Source organism: Stegodyphus dumicola, chromosome 6 (assembly GCF_044657685.1).
Source record: "Stegodyphus dumicola isolate Sdum_Otavi_A_Nest chromosome 6, ASM4465768v1".
Taxonomy (NCBI): Eukaryota; Metazoa; Arthropoda; class Arachnida; order Araneae; family Eresidae; genus Stegodyphus; species Stegodyphus dumicola.
The window spans coordinates 194,645,277-194,672,631 of record NC_140773.1 but is presented as its reverse complement, the minus strand read 5'-3'; the positions used below and the strand labels follow the sequence as shown (position 1 = coordinate 194,672,631).

Genomic DNA, 27,355 nt, shown 5'->3' with positions numbered 1-27,355 from the left:
CAAATACATTCAGATACATTGATGATATTATAACTTTCAATAATAATTCTGCTTTTAAACAATTCAAAATTTACCCAGATAGTTTAACACTTAATAGAACTAATACGAATCAAGATAATATTGAATACCTAGACCTGCTTATATTTAAACAAAACAAAATAAAATCATATGATAAAAGGAGGACATTCCAGTTTGAAACTATTAAACTAATTAATCGGATTTCTAATATCTCTAAAAAAGTAATAAGTAACACTTTTCATAGCCAAATAATTAGAATTAAAAATCTATGTACTGAAATAAAAGATTTAAAGGAAGAAATAATAAACTAATTAATGTTCAAGTTATTAACAAGGTCCCAAAAATTTTTATTAAATTCTATTTTAAAAAGGCAGGCATTAACTTTTCTTTTTGATTTTTTAACTCTTTATGGTACGATAATATTACCTTAAACCTTAATTCTAAGTCAGAATACCACCTCTAAGTCAGAAAGATTTAAAGGAAAAAATTAATTTTTAAGTTATTAACCAGGTCACAAAATTTTTTATTAAATGCTGTATTAAAAAGGCAGGCAATAACTTTTCTTTTTAATTTTTTAACTCTTTATGGTATGATAATATTACCTTAAACCTTAATGGAGGGTAATGGAGGATTTCGAAGAGTTAAGGGATTACTTGTAAATATATTTTGTAAAAATGTGTATTTTATCAATACTGGATTCTTTCCTTTTACTAATGAAGGGCCAACTCTTTTTAAAAATCTCAATTATAGCCCAAATTGAATGAAGATTTTTATCTAATTTTTCTAATTTCCTTACCTTTGGCCAGTATTTAGTTAAAGTTTTGATTGAACTTGTAACTTCAGTTTTAAATAATGCAGTCCAGCACAAAAAATTTCTTACAATAATTCTCTATTTCAATTCGTAATTTACTTTACCAATTTTAATTCAATTTAAATTTATTTATTTATTCGAATTCAATTAAATTATTTATTCGATTTTTTATTTTTACTATAAATTTTTCTTACTCTTTAGTTGTTTGCAACATCTATTTTCACAAACATTGGCAGTGCATATTTTTTACTTTTTACACTTTTTAACAATGACTCAAAGTTGGAAACATTTTTGCACACTATAAACATTTTACATTTTTGGAATTTACAACATGGGTTTTTACAACAGCTGTCACAGGTAGAAGCTTTACACTCAACTTTACATTGTATTAGAGAGCTCTGTTTTTACAGTTAGCAGTACAAACTATCCAACTCAACTAGTTTAGCAAATGCTGGTACAGATCAGAAATTCAAATATGTACCTAGGTAAGTTAAATTAAAACTTGCTATTTACTAGCCTTTTTATTTTTATTTTTAATTTTAATTGTTGTATATAGTTTATTTTAGATTTACATACATAATTCGTGTTTGGGAAGTTTCCTGTAGGCAAGAGTTTCTAAATTACTTTGGTTTTCTAAAAATTTTGGTTTTCTAAAAATTTTGGTTTTCTACTCTTAGTTGACTTATAATTAATTTAATTAATTTTAACTCTAGTCATTTACCTGCTATTTTCTCAAAATTCCACTGTTTAAATTTCTTTTTTTTTTTTTAATTCGCAACATTTTATTTTATTTTTGGTTTTATTTTTATCCTTGCCTATATGGATGACGAAACACGAATTGAGTAATTGAAGAATTAGGTTTGGGGGCAACTTCCCCCTGCTCAACAGTTATTCACTTATGCAATTTTTAGGCTAATATTTCATAAGCAGGGTAAGTTGGCGCCAAACTATTTTGGTCTTCAAAATTTGGCGAATTTTACTGGCGGCAATGAAAGCACTAGGTTGTTGTTTTTAAACTTAAACGGAATAGTAAATTTTAAGTTTTGCAGTTATGAAACGCCGTTATTTTATGTAAACAGAATAGTAAAATGAGATGATAAAATACTAGATGAGTAAGAATAGTAAAATGAGATGATAAAATACTAGATGAGTAAGAATAGTAAAATGAGATGATAAAATACTAGATGAGTAAGAATAGTAAAATGAGATGATAAAATACTAGATGAGTAAAACAAAGTCCAACAGCTTTGAAAGTAAAAACATAGTCCTATTTATGTAATTCATCATAAAATAGTAGAATGAACAATTCTTGTAAATAACTATTGAGTAAATAAATATATACACTTATCAGATCAGAGCACTGCGAGGTGAGTTTTAAACGCAAACAGAATAGCAAATTTTTGTTTACAGTGGTGAACAGCGATTATTATGCAAAAACAGTATAATATCATATGTAAATGAAACTGATTAAATGATAAAACAACGTCGTGGAATTCAACACACTAAACAACTTTCGTTCAAAACTTTAAATATTCCACATCTTTCGATTGCCATATGCAAGAAACAAAACTTTTAGATATTATAAATTGTAATTAAAATGATTTGTGCAAAGGCGTCTGCTAATTCAAACTGAATTACCCAGGGCAGGTGGCGAGGACGCCACTTGTTTACTGCCCCACGGAGTTTTCCCCTTCTACTTGCTTAATTACTCAAAGTAAAGTGCAATGAAGGAAACCACTGGCGGTACATTTCTGAAAAACCACCGGCCCGCCAGCGGCCGAGCAGTAAAGTCGCTGAACACTGGTAGTTCGGTCCAGGGTTCGAATCCCGCGAACGGGCTGGCTGCATGGGCGTTTTCGTGGTTTTCCCCATGTGTAACGTGTATACGATACAGTTTCCCTTAGAAAGTCCTCCACGAAGGCATCCCTCCTCTTAGGCAGATAGCCCTAGTGTGCTTTGCCTTAATTAAATACACATACTGAAAAACCGCCGCTAGCTTAATAAATAAAGGTGATTTAAATAATAAAATTTTAATTCAGATATCAAAGATCTCTTTGTACACAACATTTCTTGTGTAGATCTTTCCATAATTTTTAAGCTCGCCTTGCAGATGACCATCCATTACTTTTAATTTTACGTCCGTTCTTTCACGAACTCTTGAACAAGCAATATAAAGTTGACGTGACCAAATGCAGGCTCAGGTAAAAAAAAAAAAATACCAAAATTCTTAGGAGTTTGGCCCATAGACTTATTGATGGTCATAGCAAAGGCAAGTTTTACAGGAAATTGTCTACGTCTCAATTGAAACGGACACTTAAGCCGCATATAATAAAGATATTTATTTATTTCATTTTATTTGTTTTTTCATCGTTGCCGGTTGCATATTTCCAAATTCTATTATATTTAGATGTTAAATTTATTTATTAAATGTTAAATGCACGTGCTCTTGTATTTTTAATTTTTCCGGCTTAGCTTTCTCATAATATTCGTCACGCGTGCACTGGACGGGGAATAAAACAAATTACAGTTACGCAAGCAACCAATAAACTATCGGCGACAAACACTTAAGTCGCACATATATAAGATATATAATATTAAACAGTAAAACTTTTAAAAACCACAGTATTTCAAAATTAAATTTTTAAAAAAAATCTGGCTACACTAAATTCGCACTCTTACAATTACCGAAATAAAGCTCTAGGCTTGCCACAAGAAAGCTTACAGCCGGAAACCACAACGAAATCAAAATCGCGCCAAATAAAAAACTCTCGCCAAGTTTGGCGCTTACCCCGATTATGGAATATTAACCAATTTTTAGGAATAATAAATTAAATTTTTTGAAATAATATAATTTTTCATGGTTTTAGATAAGAGCAATTAATTTACATACGCTCTTAGAATTTAAATGATATTGTAAATTAGTTCACAGCAATAATAATTATTTTTATTTTTATTCCTTTGCAATTAAAATTTTTTAATTTTAATTTTATATTTTTTATTTGCTTTATAGGAATAGAAAATATTTGTTATATATATATAAATTTGAATTTAAGAAATATTCCTTAACTTTACTATTTTCGTGTGAAACAATATATATATATATATATATGAAATGTAATTTCTCATACATTATTTGTTTTGTGCAGCCGGGGCAACAAGAATGAGACAAATTTTGGAATATAAAGTGGTAGGTTTATTTTAGCATCCATCTCACAAGCGTTTCTCTTTCTACCTTGAGCAGAAGCCCTACTTATACATACGTGCGCGTCACGAGGCTCCTCAAATCAGCGATATTAATTGAAATCACGAGGTGACGCTATCTTCTCATCAGGAGTGTTCTTAAGTACTTTATGCAATATGACAGATTTATGAGTTTGGCGATTTGGCGGGCGCCAACAGGTTAATATATTTTATACTAAAGAAAGGATTTCGCCAAAATTTAGGAACAGGGATGCAATTTAGGTAGAGAATCGCCAACACGTTATTAAGCAATATTAATAGAATTTAATTTAATCAATTGATTTAAAAATATCATTACATACATATATATATATATATCACTTTCATACTAACTCTATTGTTCTTTGAAAGTCTAATAATATATGCTAATACCGTAATATAGCTCCTATATGAGCATCTCGCATTTTATTTGCAGTTACATATGATTAAAAATAATACAAAAACTGTATTTTAAAAAAATTATGCATTTCATTAAAACCATATAATTTTAAGTTCTTAATCTGCAGGGTGCAAGGAAGAATAATAAAGAAAGAAAATCACCGGATCTGAATGCAAGAAATGTACACCTTCTAATCAATAAAGCAACGAAATACACGTGACGTTTTTTTTTAAAGGTTTTTCTTTTAATGGTGTAAATTTATATTCATTAAAATTTCTATTTGATTTAAAAATCTGAACTCATCATCATTTAAAATCATTAGGCTACATACATTTTAAAGGCTAAGTCTTTTGATTTAAAAATCCACTGTTGTTAACAACAGCTGTTAAAAAAATTAAACGATTTAAAAAAAATGCTACAATTCAGTAAATTATGCTAGAAACTCTGAAAAGATTATATTATCTGATATATCTACTATATCCAAATGATACTTGTTAAAGATCAAAATTTTACGATGATTAGTTTGATCGTTAAATAGGGATATGCAAGAAAATATTCAAGGCTTACATTCTGTGTAGAATATAAGATATACTATATTCTATGCAGAATATAAGCTTTGAGATATATAGAAAATGCTATGTAGATATTTTAAATTTATTTATTTATTTGAGAATTTTTATTGTCACCACAAAGACATAAGGATGGAAATAGTTGAAGAAGCTTGAATAGAAAAGGGTCAAAAATTATTTTCAAGGTTTGACTCATGAACTTACCAGTAAACAGAAAAGCGTTAAATAACAGCGTGTAAAAAATAATCAATAGCTACTCTCCCACGACTAATAATTTGGGCATATAATTCATACTTATATACAGGACAAATATATTGTCATATAACAAAAAACCAGTAACGTCAACACATTAAGCTTCCGAGAAAAATTCAATAGTTTTATACTCAATAAGAAATTAAGAATTAGGAAATGGAGAAAATAACAAAGAGGATTAAATAAAAGAGTGGCAAGTACCGTTTTACGTAACAGGAAGCGAAAACTGAAAATGAGGAAATTCGAAACTAATAATTACCAAAATTACAAAGGTAAATGGAAACTGTCATCGCCTAGAACAAAACCGTAACCAACTTCAGTGCAAGAATTAATTTACGTTAAAAGCATATGAGTTGCATATTCACACAGTCAAGGGTATTTTTCTTTCAGCATCATCAGAAAGAATGATTAAACTGAATATAAAAGAGAAAAATAAAATATTCAGCAAATAAGTATAATTATAGTTATTATTGATCTCTTCTCTAGCCATTTAAACTACGTAATAATATTAATAATTACTTTAGTAACACAAAAACAGATATTTGGGCTGAAAACTAATTTTTCTCAACAATGGTTAAGACCGCTAAATACTGGTAGTTCAACCCAGGTCCTAATGCAGACGAACGAGTTGGGTGCATCGTTGGTTTTCGCCATGTGTAGGGGTGTTGTCACACATTCGCCTGTTTCGGACGAACAACAGTTCCGCACCATTTTTCTACCGGATTTAGAGCCGCAAGAATGACATGCGATTTTTCTCCTTTCTACAAATAAGCCTCATTACGCACTTTCATCCAATCAGCACCAGACTAAAAAACATAACTTCTTTATTGGTTTCTGTGTTTGTAATGGAGAAGCAATTTCCCCTTTACATATAATCAGAGATAAATCAGAAAAACAGCCCTAAAGAGTTGTTGTTCCAGAATATATGTATTACGTATTACATGTTTTGAACTTGTAATACATATTTAAGGTGAATACCAGCCAGTTTGCCTTAGCAAATCATCCACTAAAGTATCCTCTCTTAGACAAATCTGCCTCGTCTGCTTTGCCCCGTTAAAATAAGCTAACCTGAAAACTAAATTTTATTTATATCTTCATCTTGGTACGGACTGGCTAATTTCCATTTATATAAAAGTGTAAGATATGCGTGCGCTTCCTAGTAATGACTCATATTTATAATAAGCTAGCATATGAAAATATATTCCCTTTAAGTAATATACAGTCTGTCTATCATAAGAAAAGCTCTCGCCAGTTAGTCTGCAGCTGTCTGTTGCCGCAGAAACGAGCCTTGACCCATTTTCCGTAGGGCTGTCTTGAAGATTTACTTTCAGTTTGCCATCTTGGCGCATTTAAAGATGAATTCGCAACTCTTGGTTCGTCATTATTTGAAATATACTAGCCTTGTTGCTATAGCAACCACACCCGCCAGACATTGTGACGGGGACTGTTCTTCTCGTAGACAGACAGTACGAGATTGGTGAATAATGTTAATTAATCCAATATCGATTCATGTCAAATGGGCTAGCTGCACGGAGATTTTGCAGTTACCCCATCAGCAATGGGAATAAGGCAGATTTCGACGTATTTCTTCTAAGCAAGGCGCCATGCCTTATTCCAAAATTTCTTAATAATGTGTTTTTTCTTACATACAAACAGACAGCATTAGGTGTCTCTGAAAGAATGTATCAGAGTCTGAGTGCTTTAATTGGGTCCAGTGAAACAATAACTGATATTTGCTGTAAATGATTTTAGGCAATGCTTAAGTTACCTTATGCTTTACGCCAATCCTTGTTATATACATATAGTAATGTGCAAATGGCTGGCTATTTGGTAAAATAACATTAATTACAGATAGTAATTAGATACAGAAACATATCTCCAAGAATTTTTCTCATATCCGTCGCAATATTTACTAACCTAAAAATCAATAGTTATTTAAGTGTGAGAGACTTTAAAGTTGATTTTATATTGGTTGACAGAAGAATGTAAAATAGAAACAAACAGCGCTAAATTCCATGTAAGTTTCCATAATGTAGACGCTAAAATAATTAACTGAAATATATATATATATATTGATGTAAGTAAATACAAAGTAGGAACAGAATTGATTGCAGGTATGACTATTTATTATATTCTGATCGGTTAAAGAAAATCTCCGAGTTCCTAGTGCAAGTGATTTTCGAAAAATTCGAAGAATGATAAAATTATACAACATTGGTTTCTTTTAACTATTTAACACTAAAGTGCTTTTCCAAACTCTGCAGTACCATAATGAATGAAATTAAGGGTGAAATGCAACAGTTCTCCTTCCTGTTAGTTTAAGATTTAAATAGCAATTCCAAATAGCATCGTCATCACTTCCACAAAGAAGTCTTCCCTTGACCCCCACACGTACAGAGGCTCGTTTATAAACTGATAAAACATAGACATGAACCCTTGAAATTACAAGCAATTACCCGCTACTCCTCTGTAACCTTTACGAAAAGCAGAGACAAATGACTGTTTCGACATCGTCTTAGTTAATTGCCTGTAATATCTCGAAAAGATTAAAACTGTTGATCTACAAAATTTTGAGTTTTTGTATAGAAATATAATTTATCACAATAATAGGAAAGACAGAAAACTTTTCGCTAGCTTTTGATGACTAATATTTGGGGGGGGAGATGCAGTTTCATCGACGAAACTGCATAAAATTTTGCTTAAGCAGATTTAGCTCTTGGGTTTGGCAAAGAACGGCACCATTCTACTTAATTGGACGCATCGGATGTGCCATCAAAAGTGCTCTGGAGATTTATCTCTCTAAAGAAGACCAGAGTTCCAAGGGCATCATCATCTTCTCTGACTGCAGATCAGCATTGCAAGCGATGCAAAAGGGCAAATGTCAACTCAGTCATCAGATCATTAAGTTTACAAACAAAATCATTGCTGCCCAAAGATCCTGCATCTTACAATGGATTCCGGCTCATTAAATATTTTTGGTAATGAGAAGGCCGATGAGCTTGCAAAGGCATCTCGTGATTCTCCTCAGCCATCTAACTGCCTCACCCTCGTTGATGCCAATGCAGTTGCCAGCCAAAGACTAATCGGTCAAGTTAAAGGAAACTCCATCCCGGAATTGAACTGTGACAGAGCCATATCGACTATCATAACTAAGGACAAATCACTTAAAAGGGATGAAGATTTCTGCAGACGGACAGCGCAGTTACACCAACATTTGTCCTCATTGCCCAGATGACATCCCACTGTCTCGCCATCACATCTTCAGCTGCCCAGCAATCCAGGCCAGATTGTTTAAGATCGGCATTGAAGACCCAGTGGACCTACTTTATACTGATAGAGCTGCCGAGGTTGCAAAAGCTGTCTTTGACAGCTTCGAAGCTATATAATTGCACTTTGTCATAGACACGACATCATCATCAGATGGGTGGAAAGATTCGTACTTGAAGGCGTCATCTATTAAGTACTACAAGAATTGCAGGAAGCGACAAATGAAGATCCGATCTCGGCCGTTTTCTTTCCTAAGCCTTGCCGTGCTATTAAAGCTCCCAGATTTGGATCTCATATGAGGATATACAGTGCGTCCATAAAGTCATGGTGCACTTTTGATCGGTTACAGGAAAGCAACAAAACAAGACAAAAATGTGAATCTTCAGCAAACAAAAGGAAAACTCTCCAGGTTTCGTTAGTATGATGTGCAAGCATGTGCGTACACAGGTGATGACGCAACACCACGAAATTCGAAGCAGCAGATTAGCCCATCCACGCCCACGCCAGTCGAGATGTGGACCGTACAGAGGAAAATTCAGTGTATTCTGTGGCTTGCCAAATTCGAATCCGTGACCATCCATAACGTGAATATCGTCGCGTGTACAACGAACCGCCGCCACATAGGAATAACATAAATCGGTGGGATAAGCAGTTGAAAGATACCTGCAGTTTGTTGAACAAATCCCGTTCTGGCAGACCATCGGTCAGTGACGAGTTAGATGGAAGGCTATATAGAAGAGTTACCTGAGAAACCCTTACAAACTGCAGCTGCTGCATGCTATTAAACTGACGGATAGAGCCAAACGATTCGCGTTAGCTACAGATATGCTTCACGAGATTTCAAAACCGATTTTTGCAAAAATTGTGTTTAGCGATGCGGCAACATTTCATGTTAGTGAGCATGTTCATCGCCATAACATCCAAATATGGGCTGCTGAAAATCCTCATGCCTATGTACAGTACGAATGTAACAGCCCTAAAGTGAACGTGTGGTGTGGCCTGATGCATGATAAAGTGATCGGACCATGTTTCTTTCCGGAGTAGACTGCGACGGCATGGATGGAGCCCACATCGAAATGCACTGAATAGGTATGAAACTTTAAGAGGTCTTCTTTTGTTTCGTGAAGATTTCACATTTCTATTTTGTTTTGTTACTTTCTTGCGACCGATCAAAAGTGGACCATGACTACGGACGCACTGTATTTTACCGCTAGCTAAATCACACCTAAAAAAGTTCTCTAGCTCATGGGAAACAAAAAGAAAGCTCAGATTAGGGGTCACGAATTTTTTATAAATAAATAAATAAAATAGCCTCGCATGCTAAATATGAAAGATATTTCAAGAAGTTTGTATGATTAAAAATTTCTCGAACAGTGCTAAAAGTTAAAAGTGCTAAAGTTTCAGAAACCGTTAGGTTCGATTTACTGACAAAAAACACACCACGGTCGTGTGCCTAAAAGGAGGGATGCCTTCCTGAAACATTTTTTGGAAAACTGTGTAGTATTTATGTTATATACTGGAAAAATTACGAAAATGCCCATATAGCCAGTTTGCTTAACGGGATTCCAACCTGTGTCAAAATACCAGTGAACAAGTGTCTTTTCCGGTTTGTCACTGGCAGACCTTAAAATATACACAGTTGTTGAGTGGATATGACTGTTGAACCTTGGTAACTGACTCAACCTGGTACTGGTCAATGGGTTGACTGCATATAGTTTCCAGGTTTCACCTATCTGTACGTAACGATATTTATTCCGCGGATGAATACGAGCCAGTTTTCCTGAAAAATTACTCCACGATGGTATCCCTCTTAAGACACACAGTCGTCACGCGTTCTGCCATAATCAGTTAATAAACCAGATCCATAAAATATTGCGATAAAAAAAAAATTTCGGGGGGATATGTCAACAAACTTTAGTAGTTTATTAATTCTTCAAAGCTAGATTTAAAAAGCTGTCGAATATTACATGTCCCCCCCTTTTTTTTTTTGCAATGTATGCGTAGATTATCTACTTTTATTTTAGTTCATTCAATTTTTTGCTTTTTTTTTTTTTTTTTTTTTTTTTATAATTATCCTCCGGTGTTATCGGGCATCCTCTGATATCACCGTCAGCGTAGTGAGAAGCAAACCACCGGAATGACGTCACGACACAATGGAAGGAACATCCTGTGCAAAAACTTCATTATCTGAGGAAGCGTCAGAACGTGTTGCAATTGTGAGGCAATGTCCAAAAGAAAAGCACCAACGAGAACACAATGACGGCGGGGCCAAACAATACAACTGTACGATTAATGATTAACGATATTAATGACACATCAACTTCGCGTGTTTCCTCCCAACAACCAAACAGAGCAAATAAAGAATGCTGCAAAGATACACATTTATTTCACATGTTTAATGCAACATATTTTCACTGCTCACATAAATGAATAGTGTAAGTCAAAGAAGGACACACAAATTTTACGTTACATATTTTAAATTTTAAGGCAACGATAAAAGTGTTGTTGAACGAATTTTAACAATTCCGATTAATAAAACTCTAGATCTTGCTTTTGCGCACTGTGTTTCTACTACTGAAAAAAAAAAGGGGGGGCTGTAAGATAAAATTCTTTTCAAAGTTTTAAATATTGCAAACAAAGCTAGGCTTTTAACTCACACCGTAACTGCACTAATTCCACTTTTAACAGAAGATTCTTACAATTAACTGAGGCAGTGTTCTTATAACGGAACCTCTACAATCAAATTTCTCACTTGTTCTAATACATCTTTTCGAAATTGTACTTCCACATTATTTTCATATAAAAGTATAAGCTCATTACTGGTTCTTGGACAGGATTACGTTATAAATGAAAACCACACACCATGGCTGCCTGCTACGATGATGGATGACTTCATAGAAGACTTTGTAAAGGAAAACTAGATAGTTTTTATTTTACACATACAGAAAACTTCATATAGCCAGCTTGTGAAAACACTGGGAACAGAATCCGTAGGAAACTACTAATGAGTTGCGGCTTTATCCACTCAGTCTCTGGTCGGCCCTTTATTCTTATGTAATTTCCCGTTGACCATTGTCGCCAAACAGTATGATTTAATGTCAGTGCTGCAACACATACAGAAGATCGTCGCCTTGTTTGTTTTCATGTAATCTCGATTAGTCCTCAATAAGAATAAGTTTAATTTTTGTAAAGAATTTAATCGCTATCTATCTGTTTTTTCTTACCATCTTGGAAAAAAATAATCGAAATCTTAGACCTGCTTTCTTATCAAAAACATGCTGTGAAGTATTTTCAAAATAGTACATTAAAAGGGCATGGCATGAGACTAATATCTGAAAACGGATAACAATGGCAATGCAATGTGAAAAAATGAGATAAGAGATTTAAGTTTTTTTTTGTTTCTTTTTAATGCTACAAAAGTACTTTGTATCTATGGATGATAACCTAACTCAGTGGTCTTTACACTTTGTCGACTCACAGAACCCTTAGAACTATAAAGAAATTATAACTTAAAGTTTTTATTAAAAAATATAACTTAAAATTATATTTTAAAAATAAATCAATACGTTATAGGTATTTTATCTAAAGACAATTAAAGAAAAAGTATTGTATTTATTAAAAAAATATTATTTAACTAATGTAATTTGCTCATTAATACCATTAACTCCTGCTCTAGGTGTCACTAGCTTTAAGGACTGGAGCATGCTTGCATTTTTTACGTAAACTATCGATGCCATCAGCAGTCGCATTTATATTCTGCTTTTAATATTTCTATAGTCTCTTTTTGTTGCCACATACGCTGAGAAGGTTTTTTTTAAGTTAAATATGTTGTTTTGAACGGTATCAAAATGTTTGTAGCTATTTAAGAAACTTCTAGGTATTTATTCTACATGAATTTGTAACCAAAACATTAGGAGCTACTCTTGCTTGAATTTGGATTTTAACGTCGAATTTTTTTATATGTCGATAAGTTGCTCCTTTTCCTGCACTGGCAAATCTTCTGATTTATCGCAGTACTCGAAGGGATTTTTTTTATTCGGTTATTTTTTTCTTTTGGAAAATATTCTGTTACAGTTTTCTTCAACTGAAAAAGATACTTCAATACATTATACACATTATTTTTAATACGGTCGTCTAAATGTAATTCCCTTTCCATTAGAAATCTGTTCAGTTCTGCAAAGCATTCCAAGTCATTCTCTTTGACATACAACATATGTCGAATTTTCATTTGGACTTTCAGAACCTCAGGGTTTGACTCGCGGAGGGTTCCGAGGAGCACAATTTGAAAACCACTGACCTAACTAAAGAGTAATCTGTTGTTTCGAACTTCCGCCGGAACGACTGGCGAAAATTTGTTGGGATCTCTATGCACGGTCGATGGAAAAATACATAAGTAACCCCCCCCCCACAAATACACAGAGAGAGAGAAAAAAAATTACATTTCAAAGTTAATAAATTGGATTTACCTGCTTCGTGTTATTAACAACAGGCAACATTTTCATTTTCCGCATTGCATAAATCAAATGAACTATCCAATTCCAAAATGAATAATAGAAAATTCTCCAACCCTTGGGTTTCAAAGCATTTTTCATGAACAGTTCAGTCAGCGAAGGTTTTTTTCCTCGGTAAACCTTTACAAAATATGTGCAAAATAGTTTATTTCAGAAGAAGAAGAAGAAGAAAAAAAAAAAAAAAAAAAAAAACATGACCGACGATAGAAGTTTCTTTGTAGAATCATTCGGTTATTTTTTATGGAAGAAGTGGAAAATGAGCAACGCCTTCGCCGGGAATCGAACCACGGACTTCTGCAATATATGCTCAGCATGCTGACCACTACACAACGAAGGCATGCTAAGAAGGCGGGAGAAATACCTTAATATCTTTATTGAAAAAAGTTCCTGTCAATGAAAGCTTTTAAAAGTTGATGACAGTTTAATGGTTAAAATTTTAAGAACTAAGGTAGACATTAAGTAAAAGAGCGTTTAATGAGACATTTTTAGCGACCTAATATTGCTAAGTATAAGTAAAATTTTTACACGCGTCCTAAGGAGATTCAAATTCGATAAACCATTCCTTACTACACTACACGGCATTCTCAAAAACAAATTCCGCTTGTGTAATATGTAAAACTGCAAAGATAAGATAAAATTTATCAAAATTATACGGCTTAAATCCCTTCTGTGGCTTTTCACTGGACCTGGGGATGCGGAGGGGTTGGGCAGTCAAAATTTTACGCACTGTAAATGCTGATTAGTGATTGACGTCTGGGTAAATTTTATCATATAACCACCAACTTTCTTCGATTAATTCAGCAATCAGGAAAAAAAAAAAAAAAAAAAAAAAAAAAAAATCAGACTTATCAAAATGAAAAACCACATGAAATTTTAAATTTTATTTTTTTTTACTAAAAGGCTTCAGATGACTAAAACTCTTATGTTACGAAGGTCAATTTTGTTTGATTTATTTCTTAAATTGGAATCGCAAAGCCAACGCTGAAGAAATAACTAGTCGTGAGATCGTTTTAAAACACTACTTATAGAAATTCACACTACTTCAGAATTTCAGCGATCAATTATTGGTACTGCAAAATTAGCTATGCATGAAACAGCCAAGCACTTAGTTGTTTTGTCAAATGGAAAATCATGCTTACATTTCCTCTTAAATAAAAGATTCCTCGCAGTTATTTTCTGATATTGCTAAAATTAAGAACAATGACGCTAGGAATTTTACAGCAGACTTTGAAATAACATCTCTGTTCATAAATGCACCATTGTACACAATCATGAAATTTAACAAAAAAGTTTAAATACATTAATAAATTAGTTTCTGCACGCGTTACTGAGAGTCAAATAAATTATTTTATAGGATCGAAGACTACGTTACAACAATTTTACAGGGAGCAAGGCTTTAGCCACTATTATCCATAAAAGGCATTTACCGCAAAACTTATGAAGAAAATTTGCGGGCGTACTGAAGATGATATGTTTGTGACTCATCACGATTTGATGAAGACACATCCATTGAAGGAAAGGTTGCTAGATTAAAATTCTGATCTAAAGTTTCTCAATAGTAATGAGACCACATAAAGCTAAATAAATTTATTTTTCAAACGATCATTAAATCAAACTTATTAGATACAGATCACTAATATCATCATCATTCAAACGATACAAATCTGCGATTAAGTCTTAATAAGATCTACAGCTCTTATAGCAGTTAATCTACTGCCTTCTTATAACAACATCAAGAAAATTCCAAAATTCAACCACTCACGTTTTGCTTTTTTGGGGGGCGGGGGGTCAACTCTATACACTAGAGACAGTATTTTCCGGAGTATGGTACTAAACTAGAAAATCAAGTAAAGGGAATGCTGGCGAAAAGTATATTTTGCGCTCGATTTATAAAGTATGGGTCATATAAATCTGATAATTCTGAGACCGAAACAAACACCAAAAAGTGTAATTCAAATAATTCATTTTACAAAACAATTCAATACACAGTGTCATTTATCACACATATGCATTCTTTTTTTTTCAGTTTCTTATTCTTTGAATAGCACATTCCCCGAATGTTTTCCATGGAATCTGAGTAAGTTGGCAACACTGCAGATCTCAAAAGGCTATGATTACAGAAAGATGGAGTAATATTAATTGATGCTACAGAATTCATTACTGTCTTTCAGCAATTGCTTCTCAGTGTCGAGATTTTTAAAGAAGGAAACATTCTCTAAACGACATATTCTTTAGCCTTTATCAGTACATAATAATTATTATTTTTTTTTTCCTAAATTCGGATTATTCGTAGTATGACAAAACAGACGAGGACTCTCTGCCTTGCGAACGGGATGTCTCCTTGGAAACGTTTTACGAGAAATAGGCTCTATTCTGGTTAAACATGGGAAAAAAACATCAAACTTTTAAGCAGTTAGCTCGTTTGCCGGGATCTGAAACCGCGTCCAACTACCAATGTTCAGCGCTGTTACCGTTCGACAGCTAATGGACCTAGGTTCCCTAAAGCTAATAATAGTCTAAAGAATACATTACTAAAAATTGACGAGCTTCTGGATAACATCATAGGAAACAACTGCACTTACTCCAGTCAGCATGGTCCAAAGATCAATGCTAAATCTGCATTACATATTGAAAGTGTGTTTTTCAAATGGCACAGAATATTTGAAATAAGTAGTGTTAAAAAATATGACCCTAAAGTGAGAATGTTCTTTTAATAAATGGCATTGAATAGCTTGCTGTTTCGTAAAAGAAACATCTGAGTTACACTTCATGTTTGTTTCAATTCCGAAATCGTCAACATTCTTTTGGTCTATCTTGTATGATTATGTGATTCACACCCACATACTTTCAAAGACAAACTGGATTCCAAATTTTGATTTTATTACCAATTTACTACCAAGGGGAAAAAAATGGACTTAAGAATTACAAAACTGCAGCTGGTTCATCTTAGTACCTTTCCTTCGAAATTTTTTAAGAGGGAAAATTGAAGGAAAAAAAATGCTTTTCATATAAATTTTAGTATGTAACATCGACACCCTTTTTCTACTAACATTAAGGAATTAGGAACTACTCAAATTACACGTGCACCACATGCATCTATTCAAGTATATAAATTAGGATAAATATAAAAGTTAACAGCGATACCATGATTAATATACGAAAATCGCTTAAATATGATAGCCGGTCTGCTTTTTATATATATATAATTGAAAATAAATAATGATTTACCGCCTCATCTGTTTCATTCATTCAAAATTCATTTTCTAAATACTGTGTTGATTTAAAAAATATAGGAAATATCAACATAAATTTTCTAAAAACTACAGTGTCTCACAAAAGTGATGGGACACTTGTGCTTTACAAAAGGAAACTGTAATAAAATAAATGAAAAAAACATGTAAAAATTCTTTGTGGGTGTGTTTCATACTTAAATTTAGTAACAATTATTACATAACATACATTTTTCTCAAAATATTAAAATATTAATTTAATAAAAATACAATTGTTTAGAACGGAGCAAAAAATGGCTCACATAAGTGATGGGATACCATTAGATACTACTACGTACTATAATAAAAATATTTTTTGGGGTTTTTATTTTTACTTAAAAGCAATTGGCAATAATTTATAAAATCGTCTGCAGTCTTTCTCTCCAGTTTGTTTTGGAATTTTAGTGTTTTTTAGCTCTGTGCAGCCATGAATGCTAAACGAAAAGAAACTTTGCCTGAAATTCGAAAATTAGTTATTAATTTGCATATTGAACGTGGAAAATCTATTACAGAAACTGCTGAAACAGTTAACTTGAGTCATTCAACAGTTTTCAATATCATTAAACGATATAAAAAAATCATATGATTCAGGATAAAAGAAGACCTGGCCGACCATCAAAGCTATCCAATGGAATAAAGCGAATTATCGTTCAAAATATTAAAAAAAATCTAAAAATGAGTGTTTCTAAAGTTGCTGCTGATTTACAAGCATTATATGGAGTAATTGTTAATCCTGAGACTATTAGAAGAGTAATTCGACTTACTGGATATCACGGTAGAGCAGCCAGGAAAAAATTCTTCGTAAGTGAAAAGAATAGAAAACTCAGACTGGTCGCAAAATCCAACATAAATAAGAATTCTGATTACTGGAATGAAATTATATTTGCTGATGAGAGTAAATTTAATATATTTGGTTCTGACGGTAGAATCTTGATTTGGAGAAAACCCAGGGAAGAATTTCGCAAACAGAACTTGGTGCAAACAGTACAACATGGTGGAGGAGGAGTTATGGTATGGGGGTGTATGTCGTCCGCTGGAGTTGGTAATCTTGTTTTTATTGACAGTATAATGGATCAGTACAAGTATATTGACATTTTAAATCAAAATTTGAAATCTTCAGCACGAAAACTGAACCTTCATAACGATTTTAAATTCTACCAGGACAATGACCCCAAGCACACTGCTTTGAACGTTAGACTCTGGCTGCTGTATAACTGTCCTGAAATAATAAAAACACCACCACAATCTCCAGACTTAAATCCCATAGAGAATATTTGGCAAGAATTGGAATCAAGAATTCGCAAACACACCATTTCTTCAAAACAACAATTAAAATCGGTGCTTCAAGAAGAATGGGGTAAAATCACTCCAGAAATCACAAAAAAATTAGTCGAACCGATCCCAAGAAGATTAAATCATGTTTTGAAAGTAAAAGGAAATTCAACAAAATATTAAAACCTTTTAGAAAGTAAAATTTTTGGATTAATATTTGATGGAAAAGTAAGTGTCCCATCACTTATGTGAGCCATTTTTTGCTCCGTTCTAAACAATTGTATTTTTATTAAATTAATATTTTAAGATTTAATATTTATTAATTTAATAAAAATATTAATTTAGAAATTAATATTTTTATTAAATTAATATTTTGAGAAAATGTATGCTATGTAATAATTGTTACTAAATTTAAGTATGAAACACACCCACACAAAATTTTTACAGGTTTTTTTAATTTATTTTACTTCAGTTTCCTTTTGTAAACCACAAGTGTCCCATCACTTTTGTGAGACACTGTATATAAATTTAAAAATATCAGAAATTTTAAAGACACTTGTATTTTTAACTTCTTGTTTATTCACCAATGTATTTTGCATTTAACACACCAATTACTAATACATTTCTGGATTTTCTGGTGAGAATACTTGATGCTTAAATGCATTCTAGTTAGGTATACGGACATAGAATTTTAAATACACTGCAGTGGTATTTACTTTATACGATAACTAGAAATAAAAACAATTAAATACTAATTAATGAACAAAATGAGAGTACTTTTTTTTAAAAAAATGCGACTATGTACATTTAAATTTTGCAGCAACTATTTGGCTTTTGAAAGTGTGATTCATACGTAGAAATTAAATTTATCAATCTAATAATTTAAATGCAAAAACATTTCGAGGGAAAAACATTTTACTAAAGAATGCTTTTTATTCATGAGTAGGTTACTTATGTATATAAATCTGATAATTCATTTTAATATTATTGCTAAAATACGAATAAGGGAATCATAATAAAATTCTAATTCAATTCATCTTACATCTAAAACCATACTCTATTTTAAAATAGAGTAATAGGCAGTATTTAAATACTGCCGTAAAGTAAAGTTGCGTAATAGGAAGTATTTAAATACTGCCACGAAACTCGAGGGAGAGATGAGTACGCGGAGCTGAAAACATCAATCAATCACGTACACATACAAATTTACACACAATAATTATAATAGTAAATATTACAACTAGAACTTGCCACTTACACCAATGCTCATCGATATACAGCATTTTCGGATCGGACAGAAAACACGATTTGAGCTCAAGCTAGTAATAAAGAAAGTTAGAAACCATGTTCATCATGTGTGGGGGGAGGGAGGAGTTGGGAAAAAACACGAACCGCAGCAGGAAGATGCGCTGTAGCACTCGAATCGTCGTGTTGGTCTCCGGGATGTGCCAGTATATTTATGAAAAAGACCCGCCCACGTTCGCTCAGCTAAACAACAGTCGAAAGTTGATGCGCGCGTGTATGTGTATAAACAGAAGCAAGAGTAAACAGAAGCGAGTAGGTGAAGCGTAAATGATCATCGTTAAAGAGAAAAACTTAGCGAGAGATTTTCGAGCAGTTTATTAAACCATGAAGATTGTAACTTTTTAAACATAACCAAGCGCAATATTTTTATTCATAAAAACAATATTAATTAGTTACATTAGTTAAGTTAAGCACAGGTAGAGGAGAGTTTCAATCTTCAAATTTCTTGAAGAACTTTTAAATACAGTTTTTTATATATACCATATGGCTCATCGGTGGCCCAGAAGATAAAACTGTTTAACACTGGTGGTTCGATTCAGTTCGTATTCCGGCAACTGGGTTGGCTGCACGAGAGTTTTCGTGGTTATTTCCATATGTAACGTGAATACGAGATAGCTTTACTGAAAGTCCTACATGCAGGCATATACCATCTCATGTAGTTAGCTCGAGCAGGCTTTTCTATAACTAAATACAAACATACACATGGCAAACATACTTTAAACTCTTTTGGGATTTCTTAAACCTCACCTTGTTTTAGAGGCATTTTTTATTACTACTACTACCTTAAGTACAAAGCCCACCAGCGGCCGAGCGGTAACGTCGCTGAACACTGGTAATTCGGTCCGAGGTTCGAATCCCGCAAACGGGCTGGCTGCATGGGTGTTTTCGTGGTTTTCCCCATGTGTAACGTGTATACGAGCCAGTTTCCCTCAGAAAGTCCTCCACGAAGGCATCCCTCCCTTAAGGCAGATAGCCCTCGAGTGCTTTGCCGTAATCTAATAAACCAAACCAAAACTTAAGTATAAAAAGTGTATATTTAGGCCTTTCCATTAATTCTGAAATTTTATTCCTAGATCTTCCAGTAGCTCTCAAACTGTCAACTCAACTTTTTTCGAATGTATATAATTTCGAGTGTATATTTTCCCACCGTTGATTGCTATAAACGAAATTAACTTGAAAGAAAATATTGCAAATGGAAATTCTAAATGCATATCAGAATGCAGTTCTTCTTCTTTTTTTTTTTTTTAAAAAAAAGCCCGAATTTCCATACCATTGATAGAAACAAACATTCTGCTTTAAGAAATATGAAAACAGAGGTTTTCCGCATTTCTTCTTTAAAAATCGTAATACTTAAATACAATTCTAAGTAAATTCCTTGAATTCTTTTTAATTTAATAAACAGGGCCGTTCCTAGCAAGGGTGCACACTACTTTTACGCGGAACCGCCCGCGTAACTTGTCATATGTAAGTACTTTTTATACGATTTGTCATATGTAAGTACTTAGTGAGTATGAAATAAATCATTGAGCACTTTCTTTTTTTTTTTCAAATTTGGGAGTGGCAATTTTAGGAAACTACGCGGGCAGCGAATGGCCTAGGAACTCCCCCTGTTAATAAATAACTTACTTTAACTATTGCAGTCCATCAGTACTATAATAGTCATGAAATACTGTACTGAAAAGTGTCATCATTATACTTAAATATAAAAGAGTACATAACTACCAGCGATAATTTTTCCAACTAATAATTTTTCGCTGTTTACTCATCATGTAAAACTGTTGGGTTGTTTACACAGAATACGCAAAAACAACAGCAACAAAACAAAAACAGTTTTTATAAGGATTTGAGAAATTTTCATATTATGTATGTTGTTATTATTTCCGCGATCGCAGAGAGAGCATACGCCCCCGGGCCTTCAAATCCAAGGCGGCGCTCCAAATTCTCCCACAGAATGAAAATATGCAAATTTTACATTCGTATTTTACGTAAACAATTCTAGAACATCTATTGTATTGAAAATTTTAGAAACAGTTTTATAAATCGCGCCTTGCCATAATTTATTAGTAAATAAATTTCGAAATGAGAAGCACATCTTTGCTCCTGATTGCAATATGCACACGCAGCGCCATCTGGTTTGAAAGGTAGAAAATAACTTTTGAAATTTAGGCAAAAAAACCAAAAATTAATTGCCTACATTTTATTGAAAAAAAAAAAAAAAAATCTGAAAGCTTTATGTCTGAAAGATTTTATGTAACGCCCAAAGAGGCGTTTTTTTAACGTTTTGTGTGTTACCTTATTTATTAGATATCAAGTTCTTCGCTCTTAAACCATAACATTCAATTCTACAGCAATGTCACAAAATATTCAAAACAGCATATCTTCAGAATTTCCGATACACAGTCTCTCGCGCTTTTGAGAATTCCGTACAATGTTGCCATTGCTCACTTTGAAATCGTTGAGTTTCTTAATAAAAAAACTCTTAAAATATGAAATAGATAATAAAACAAATTCCAAATTTGCGCTTCCAGATGCCCATATTCGGGTGAAGACGTACACTGCTCAAAAAAAAAAAAAAAAAAAAAAAAAAAAGGGACAGTCTTCCGATCTACTGATCCGATCTACTGGGCCGATTGACAAAATTCAAATTGCGTTCTTCATGTCTCGAAAGCGCGACTTAGTATATATATTAGATTTATATATAGCACTATTCTAACATAGGTATTTTGACACAAAATCGGACTTTTTCTGAAATAACATACAAATCTTTTTACATATTTCGATTCTACGACTCAAATTACGCCTAAATATGAAATTTTGTAAAATTTGGAGCGAAATTTACGGAGAAATTCACAAATTTATGTTGGCACTTTTTTGTCGGTTTGCGCCCAGAATACTTCACTTGGCGAACTTCTTAATATATGGCAAGGTAGTTTCCTTTCCCGTGAGAGGAAAAAAAGTCACCATCGTTCCTTTTTTCCAAATAATATTCTTTATATTATATTTTTAATTATAACTTATTATTTTAAGTATTTTTTTCTTTTTCGAATTTCATTTTAATTGTTTAAGTTGCAAGTTTTTTTTTTTTTTTTTTTTTGAATAACTGTTTTAAAAATTTCTATTTACCTATTCGAACTGCGTAAATAAAGGTACAGCGTTTATTTTTTTCAAATAGTTTTCTTTATATATATTTTTCGTCATAGTTATTATTTTAGGTAATTTTTAAATTTTTATACTTTTATTTTAATTGTTTGTGTTGCATTGTCTCTTCAGATAATTGTTTTAAAATTTTCTATTTATTCCTTCGAACTGAGCATTTTAAATATATTTATTAATATCAATTTTCCAGAATTTGATTTTATTTATTTGAACTGCGTTCCTTTCGGAAGAATACTTTGTAACCCAGACTACGATGAGTTTGAAAACTGCATACTATATTAAAAGAGAAAATACAGTAAAGCACAGTTTTACACGCCTTTCAATGTTCTGTTCAGAAAAGATATACATAAATAAGAGAGATGTATAACCGACATTTTAACTTAGGATGACTTGCATACACTGCTTTAAACAGTTTTATCATTATGCCCATTGCTTTACACAATTTTATCCTACATTTGGTTTCTTAAAATGTTATTCATATTTTAGTCAAATATTTTATTTTTGAAATCGCAAGAATCAAATATCATAACACTGAAAAGTTTTAAATTAAAAAAAAATACAAATACTAAATTTTACGAAAAAATTAATTTTCTTCTCTTTTAAGCATTCTGAAAGTATGTTAAAAAGTATCCAACTTTTCGAAACATTTTGGTATTTCTGACAATCATTTTAAATAAAGTTATCGCCTTCCATTTCATAAAGGCCCACAAACGGCCGAGCAGTAAAGACGCTGATCACTGGTAGTTCGGTCCGAGGTTCGAATCCCGCGAACGGGCTGGTTGCATGGGTGTTTTCGTGGTTTTCCCGATGTGTAACGTGTATACGAGCCAGTATTCCTTAGAAAGTCCTCCACGAAGGCATCCCTCCCTTTAGGCAGATAGCCCTCTTGTGCTTTGCCTTAATTAAATAATCCAATCCAATCCTTAATTAAATATAATTGATTTATAACTTCTACTAGAACCGACGTTAAGAATTGAAGTGCAAATAAATAATATCGTGTGCAATCTTGATTAATATAAAATTAAAAATATTTGCACAGAAAAATATTTGCATTCAGACAGAAAGTTTTTTGAAATATTTGCAATTACTTTATAAGAAGGATTTATTAATAACCGTAATAATTACTTATTATATTACTGATGATTAGGATTCAGTTCTTGACAATTACATTCTAAATTAGAATTTTAAGAATTATTAGAATTTTAAATTAGAATAATGAAAATACGCTACGTACAAAAATACATTTTAGGATAAAAAATGAGTTGATTTTTTATGTTTTAAAACTTCTTGAATTCATTTAATAAACATCGTATTCTCGTCGTTAATTGAATTCAGAATGTTGGGTGTCGTTTATATAATTATTCTTACTTGTCCACGGAATCTGCTGACTTATCCAGCGATTAAGTAGCTGCAGATCATTTCTACATAACCATTGAACTTCCATTAATTCAGTCTCTAGAGGGTTGTATATTTATATCCTAATTTGACTTTTATAAAAATGATTATTCTAAATCTTATGTTTCTATAAAAATATACTGTGCTTTAAAAATATGGATGATAGTACCAGCCGCTCTTTCAGCCACTTCAAAAGCATCAGTTTGTTTAGAAATAAATTGTGCAGTTAATGTCATAAAATTCAAATAAACATCAAACGAAAATTCTCTGTTTTAGACAATTCGATTTAAACGAAGTAAAGTAGCAGACGATAAAACGCCGAAGGTAAAAATTTTCTCTTACAAAAATGTACTCTTATTAAAAAAAAAAAAAAAAAAAAAAAAAAAAAAAAAAAAAAAAAGATAGAGAGAAATTTAAAAAAAATATTAAAAAAATTATTTAAAAAAATAGCTTTTTATATAGTATTAATAAATATTTATTACGCATCATTGAGGGAAAAAATGTCATATAATAAATTCTCCGTAAAATTTTACTTGAAATTTAAGGTTAAAAATAGCTGTGGCAATACAGTGTAACAAAAATCCATAGACCACATTTGGCGTTAATATCGCTCAAAAAAAAGATGCCAAATTTCAAAATGCGAAAATATGTAAATTTGTGTATATCTTAGAAAATTTTGAATAAAAAAGTATAATTTTTTGCAGATATGCTTAAAAATATACCTACTTTAAGATGATGGTAAAAATTTTATAGGTTATAATTCAAAATTTTTTTCGAAAAATTTATAGAAATTATTTAAAATTAGAAATTAAAAAAATAAAACACAAAAAATGGGTAAATTTTATTTGGAATGAACCTAAATTTTGAAATGTGAGAGAAAAATTTAAAAAAGTTTAATAAAAAAAGAGATATAAATAAATATTTGCCAAATTCAATTAATAATGAGGAGCTAAAAAAATTTTGAGAGCTAATAATGGAAAAACTACTCGTACGATTTTTACAAAACTTGGCATTCTGGCATAATTTGAGTCGTAGAATCGAAATATGTAAAAAAATTGGTATGTTATTTCAGAAAAAGTCCGATTTTGTGTCAAAATACCTATGTTAGATTAGTGCTATATATAAATCTAATATATATCCTAAGTCGCGCTTTCGAGACATGAAGAACGCAATTTGAATTTCGTGAATAGCCCCAGTAGAACGGGAGATATAGCACTGTCCCATATTTTTTTTTTTTTTTTTTTTTTTTTTTTTTAAAGCAGTGTACATTGTTAAAACATTAATGGCTCTAGGTACCGTTGTTTTATCACAATGCGAGAAACATGCATACATTTATGCAGATTCTTTATTATTTAATTTCTTTAAAACATAATACAGGGCTCTAATATTTGGTGGCCACAATTTAAAAAGTGATTCGCTGTTTATAGTGAATCAATGCAAAATGGATAAACGAAATTAATCTATGCAAATTGCCCCTTTGGGCTAATAAAAGCTTATTAAATAGTAAAATTAAAGAATTACTTAGAAGGCAAACGGAAAATATTTTAATCTGTTTTAAAGTGTATGATAAGTTACAAAACAATTAAAATCATGCGATATCTTAATAGCTATTTTCGGATTGTTTTCTAGTTAGGCACATTTCTAGCTTGGCCTTTACATTTTACCACTATTAAATTACTTTACGTTATGATTTCAAAGCATTTTTTATGGAACTGTCATAAGATTTTTCATTTATCACCTACGCGAGTGCCCAGAAGCACTGCCTTCCAACGTTGATACCTCAATTACCGTTAATTCTAATGAGAAGCTGGTCTAGCTTCTCCAAGCCATTCAACGTTCTGTAAGTGTTGTGTTCTTTTATCTTTCCAATTTAAACAACACTTTGCTTAGCAAATTCAGCGACTTACAATAGTATACGCACTATTCAGCATTAATATCTTTATTATATTTTTTATAATTATATATCGAAATAGTGTACGTTTTAATTTGGGTAATAATTTTAGCGTGGAGTAAGATGGAAGGGAAATTGGGGGATCTTCGCAGGATATATAACTAGAAGAAAACTAACGCTAAATGCATAACATTGTAAATTAACAATGTTATGCATTTAGTGTTAGTTTTCTTCTAGTTATATATCCTGCGAAGCAGTTATGTATCCAAAAAGCTTTCTATCAATGTCTAAGAAATGTTTAAGAATTCTTGTCTGACAGAAATAAAAAAAATACAAGGACTTCTGGAATGTTTCCTGGAAGTCTTATAATCAAAATATGTTCATCCTTAGGAGGCAAGTCGATTCAGGCGATCTTTAATTTTAAATGCCAACCCATAAATAATTTAAAAAGAAAATAAAAAGAGTCTAGTTCTACAAAGCTTGGGTTAAAAGATATCTCAGAGTTTTATTTCTGCCGAGAACTGTTACTTCTTCAGTTTACTGTGCCTTGGTGTCTTCTGATAACGAAATAACTACAATCCATCCTTCTACAGATGTCCCTCTCTCTCTCTCTCTTTTTTTTTTTTTTTTTTTTTTTTTTTTTTTGAGAAACATCCCTTTTTAACCGTCTCAAAATATTACAATAAAATGCTTCATTGATTGTCTTATCTGGGAAGTCGTATTCTTCTGGCACAATTCCCTTTATCCCCCAAAAATTATTCATTACACTCCTAGCTTCCTTTCATTTCTTTACTTTTAAAGAATTTCCGGTTTTTCATTCTGAAGCCTGTTGCTTCAAGTCCGAACCATATTGTGTATCTAACTTATTGCTATGAACTGAGACATTAGGAAAGGATATTCAAGCCAAATGGCTGAGGCTGCTAGATGTACTTCAGCTAAAAGACATCCAGATAGAACCATGCTGCAAGAAATGCACTGCTGCGTAAAACGAGATTGTTTGAAAAGATAAAGATAATTTAATTTACGTAAATTTTCAAAACTCAATTAGCTTCATGATTTATTTTAACACCAACACAGTATTTCAAATTCCATTTATTAAAATGTAAAGGTAACTCTATTGATTTATAAACACAGCTATGTTTGGGCTTGAATAAAAAAGGAAGAAATATGATTTGAACTATATCATTATTTGAAATCCTTTTAAAACTATTAAAATAAAAACATTTATATGATTTAATTTGTAAAATAAGTCCAGCTTTATACCTATTTTGAATTTAATTTAATAAATTCAGGGTGGCACTTTGTGTATATATGTATACAGTAAATGAAGTTCTTATAGCCGGACAAGAAAAAAGCTGTAAGTGCAAGTAGAGCAAAATAAGATTAGAAGCCACATCGTGGAACTTAGAGAGGAAACCGAAACTAAATTAGAAGACATGAAAGAGAAAGTGAAGGTACAGTTAGAGGAAACTGGAGCCAAAATAGTAGATGTGGAAGAAAGATTTGAAAAAAAATTGAGAACGTTCCGGAAAGACGTAGATGTATTGAAAGAAAACCGGACTGAGCCCAAGAACGAACCTGAAGATTTTAAGTTTCTCCTAGTTTCTTCTCACACAGTAATCAAACCAAACACATACGATGGAAAATTATGGAGTGTATATGTTACGGTGAAACACCGAAATCTGGAGAATGCCAACATTCACATAGTCTCTTGGTGTATGTCAGAAACATTTTCCGAATACTCTTATTTCTGACTTACACCGGTCAATGTCGACATTCACCATGTACTAATGGTGAATGTTGAACATATAACAATATTATATTTTCTTCTCCGTAATTCAGTCGCGAATAAACGCACTTGAAACTTGAAATAAGAACTTAAGAACATGAGAACCTAAAACACACAATACATTCAAAATGAGAAAGGAAAATAATAGAAGTTAAAAACTTACTTAATTATACAGTACGTTCTAAATGAGAAAATAAAATAACAGTAATAAAAAAACTTACTAAATTATGT

At 32.0% G+C, this 27,355-nt stretch overlaps 1 protein-coding gene across 2 annotated transcripts in view; it reads right to left on the bottom strand.

Annotated features, from left to right (window-relative positions):
* Window positions 1-27,355, bottom strand: part of step (cytohesin steppke) — a 151,200-nt gene that overhangs the window by 112,031 nt on the left and 11,814 nt on the right. The window contains exon 1 of one of the 2 annotated variants that reach the window (XM_035366758.2): window positions 18,847-18,987. The exons of the other annotated variant lie outside the window; for it this stretch is intronic. Coding sequence (XP_035222649.1) covers window positions 18,847-18,871 — 25 coding nt within the window. The 5' untranslated portion in view covers window positions 18,872-18,987. Of the gene's footprint in view, window positions 1-18,846; window positions 18,988-27,355 lie in introns of those variants that run through there. 2 annotated transcript variants of the gene reach the window in all.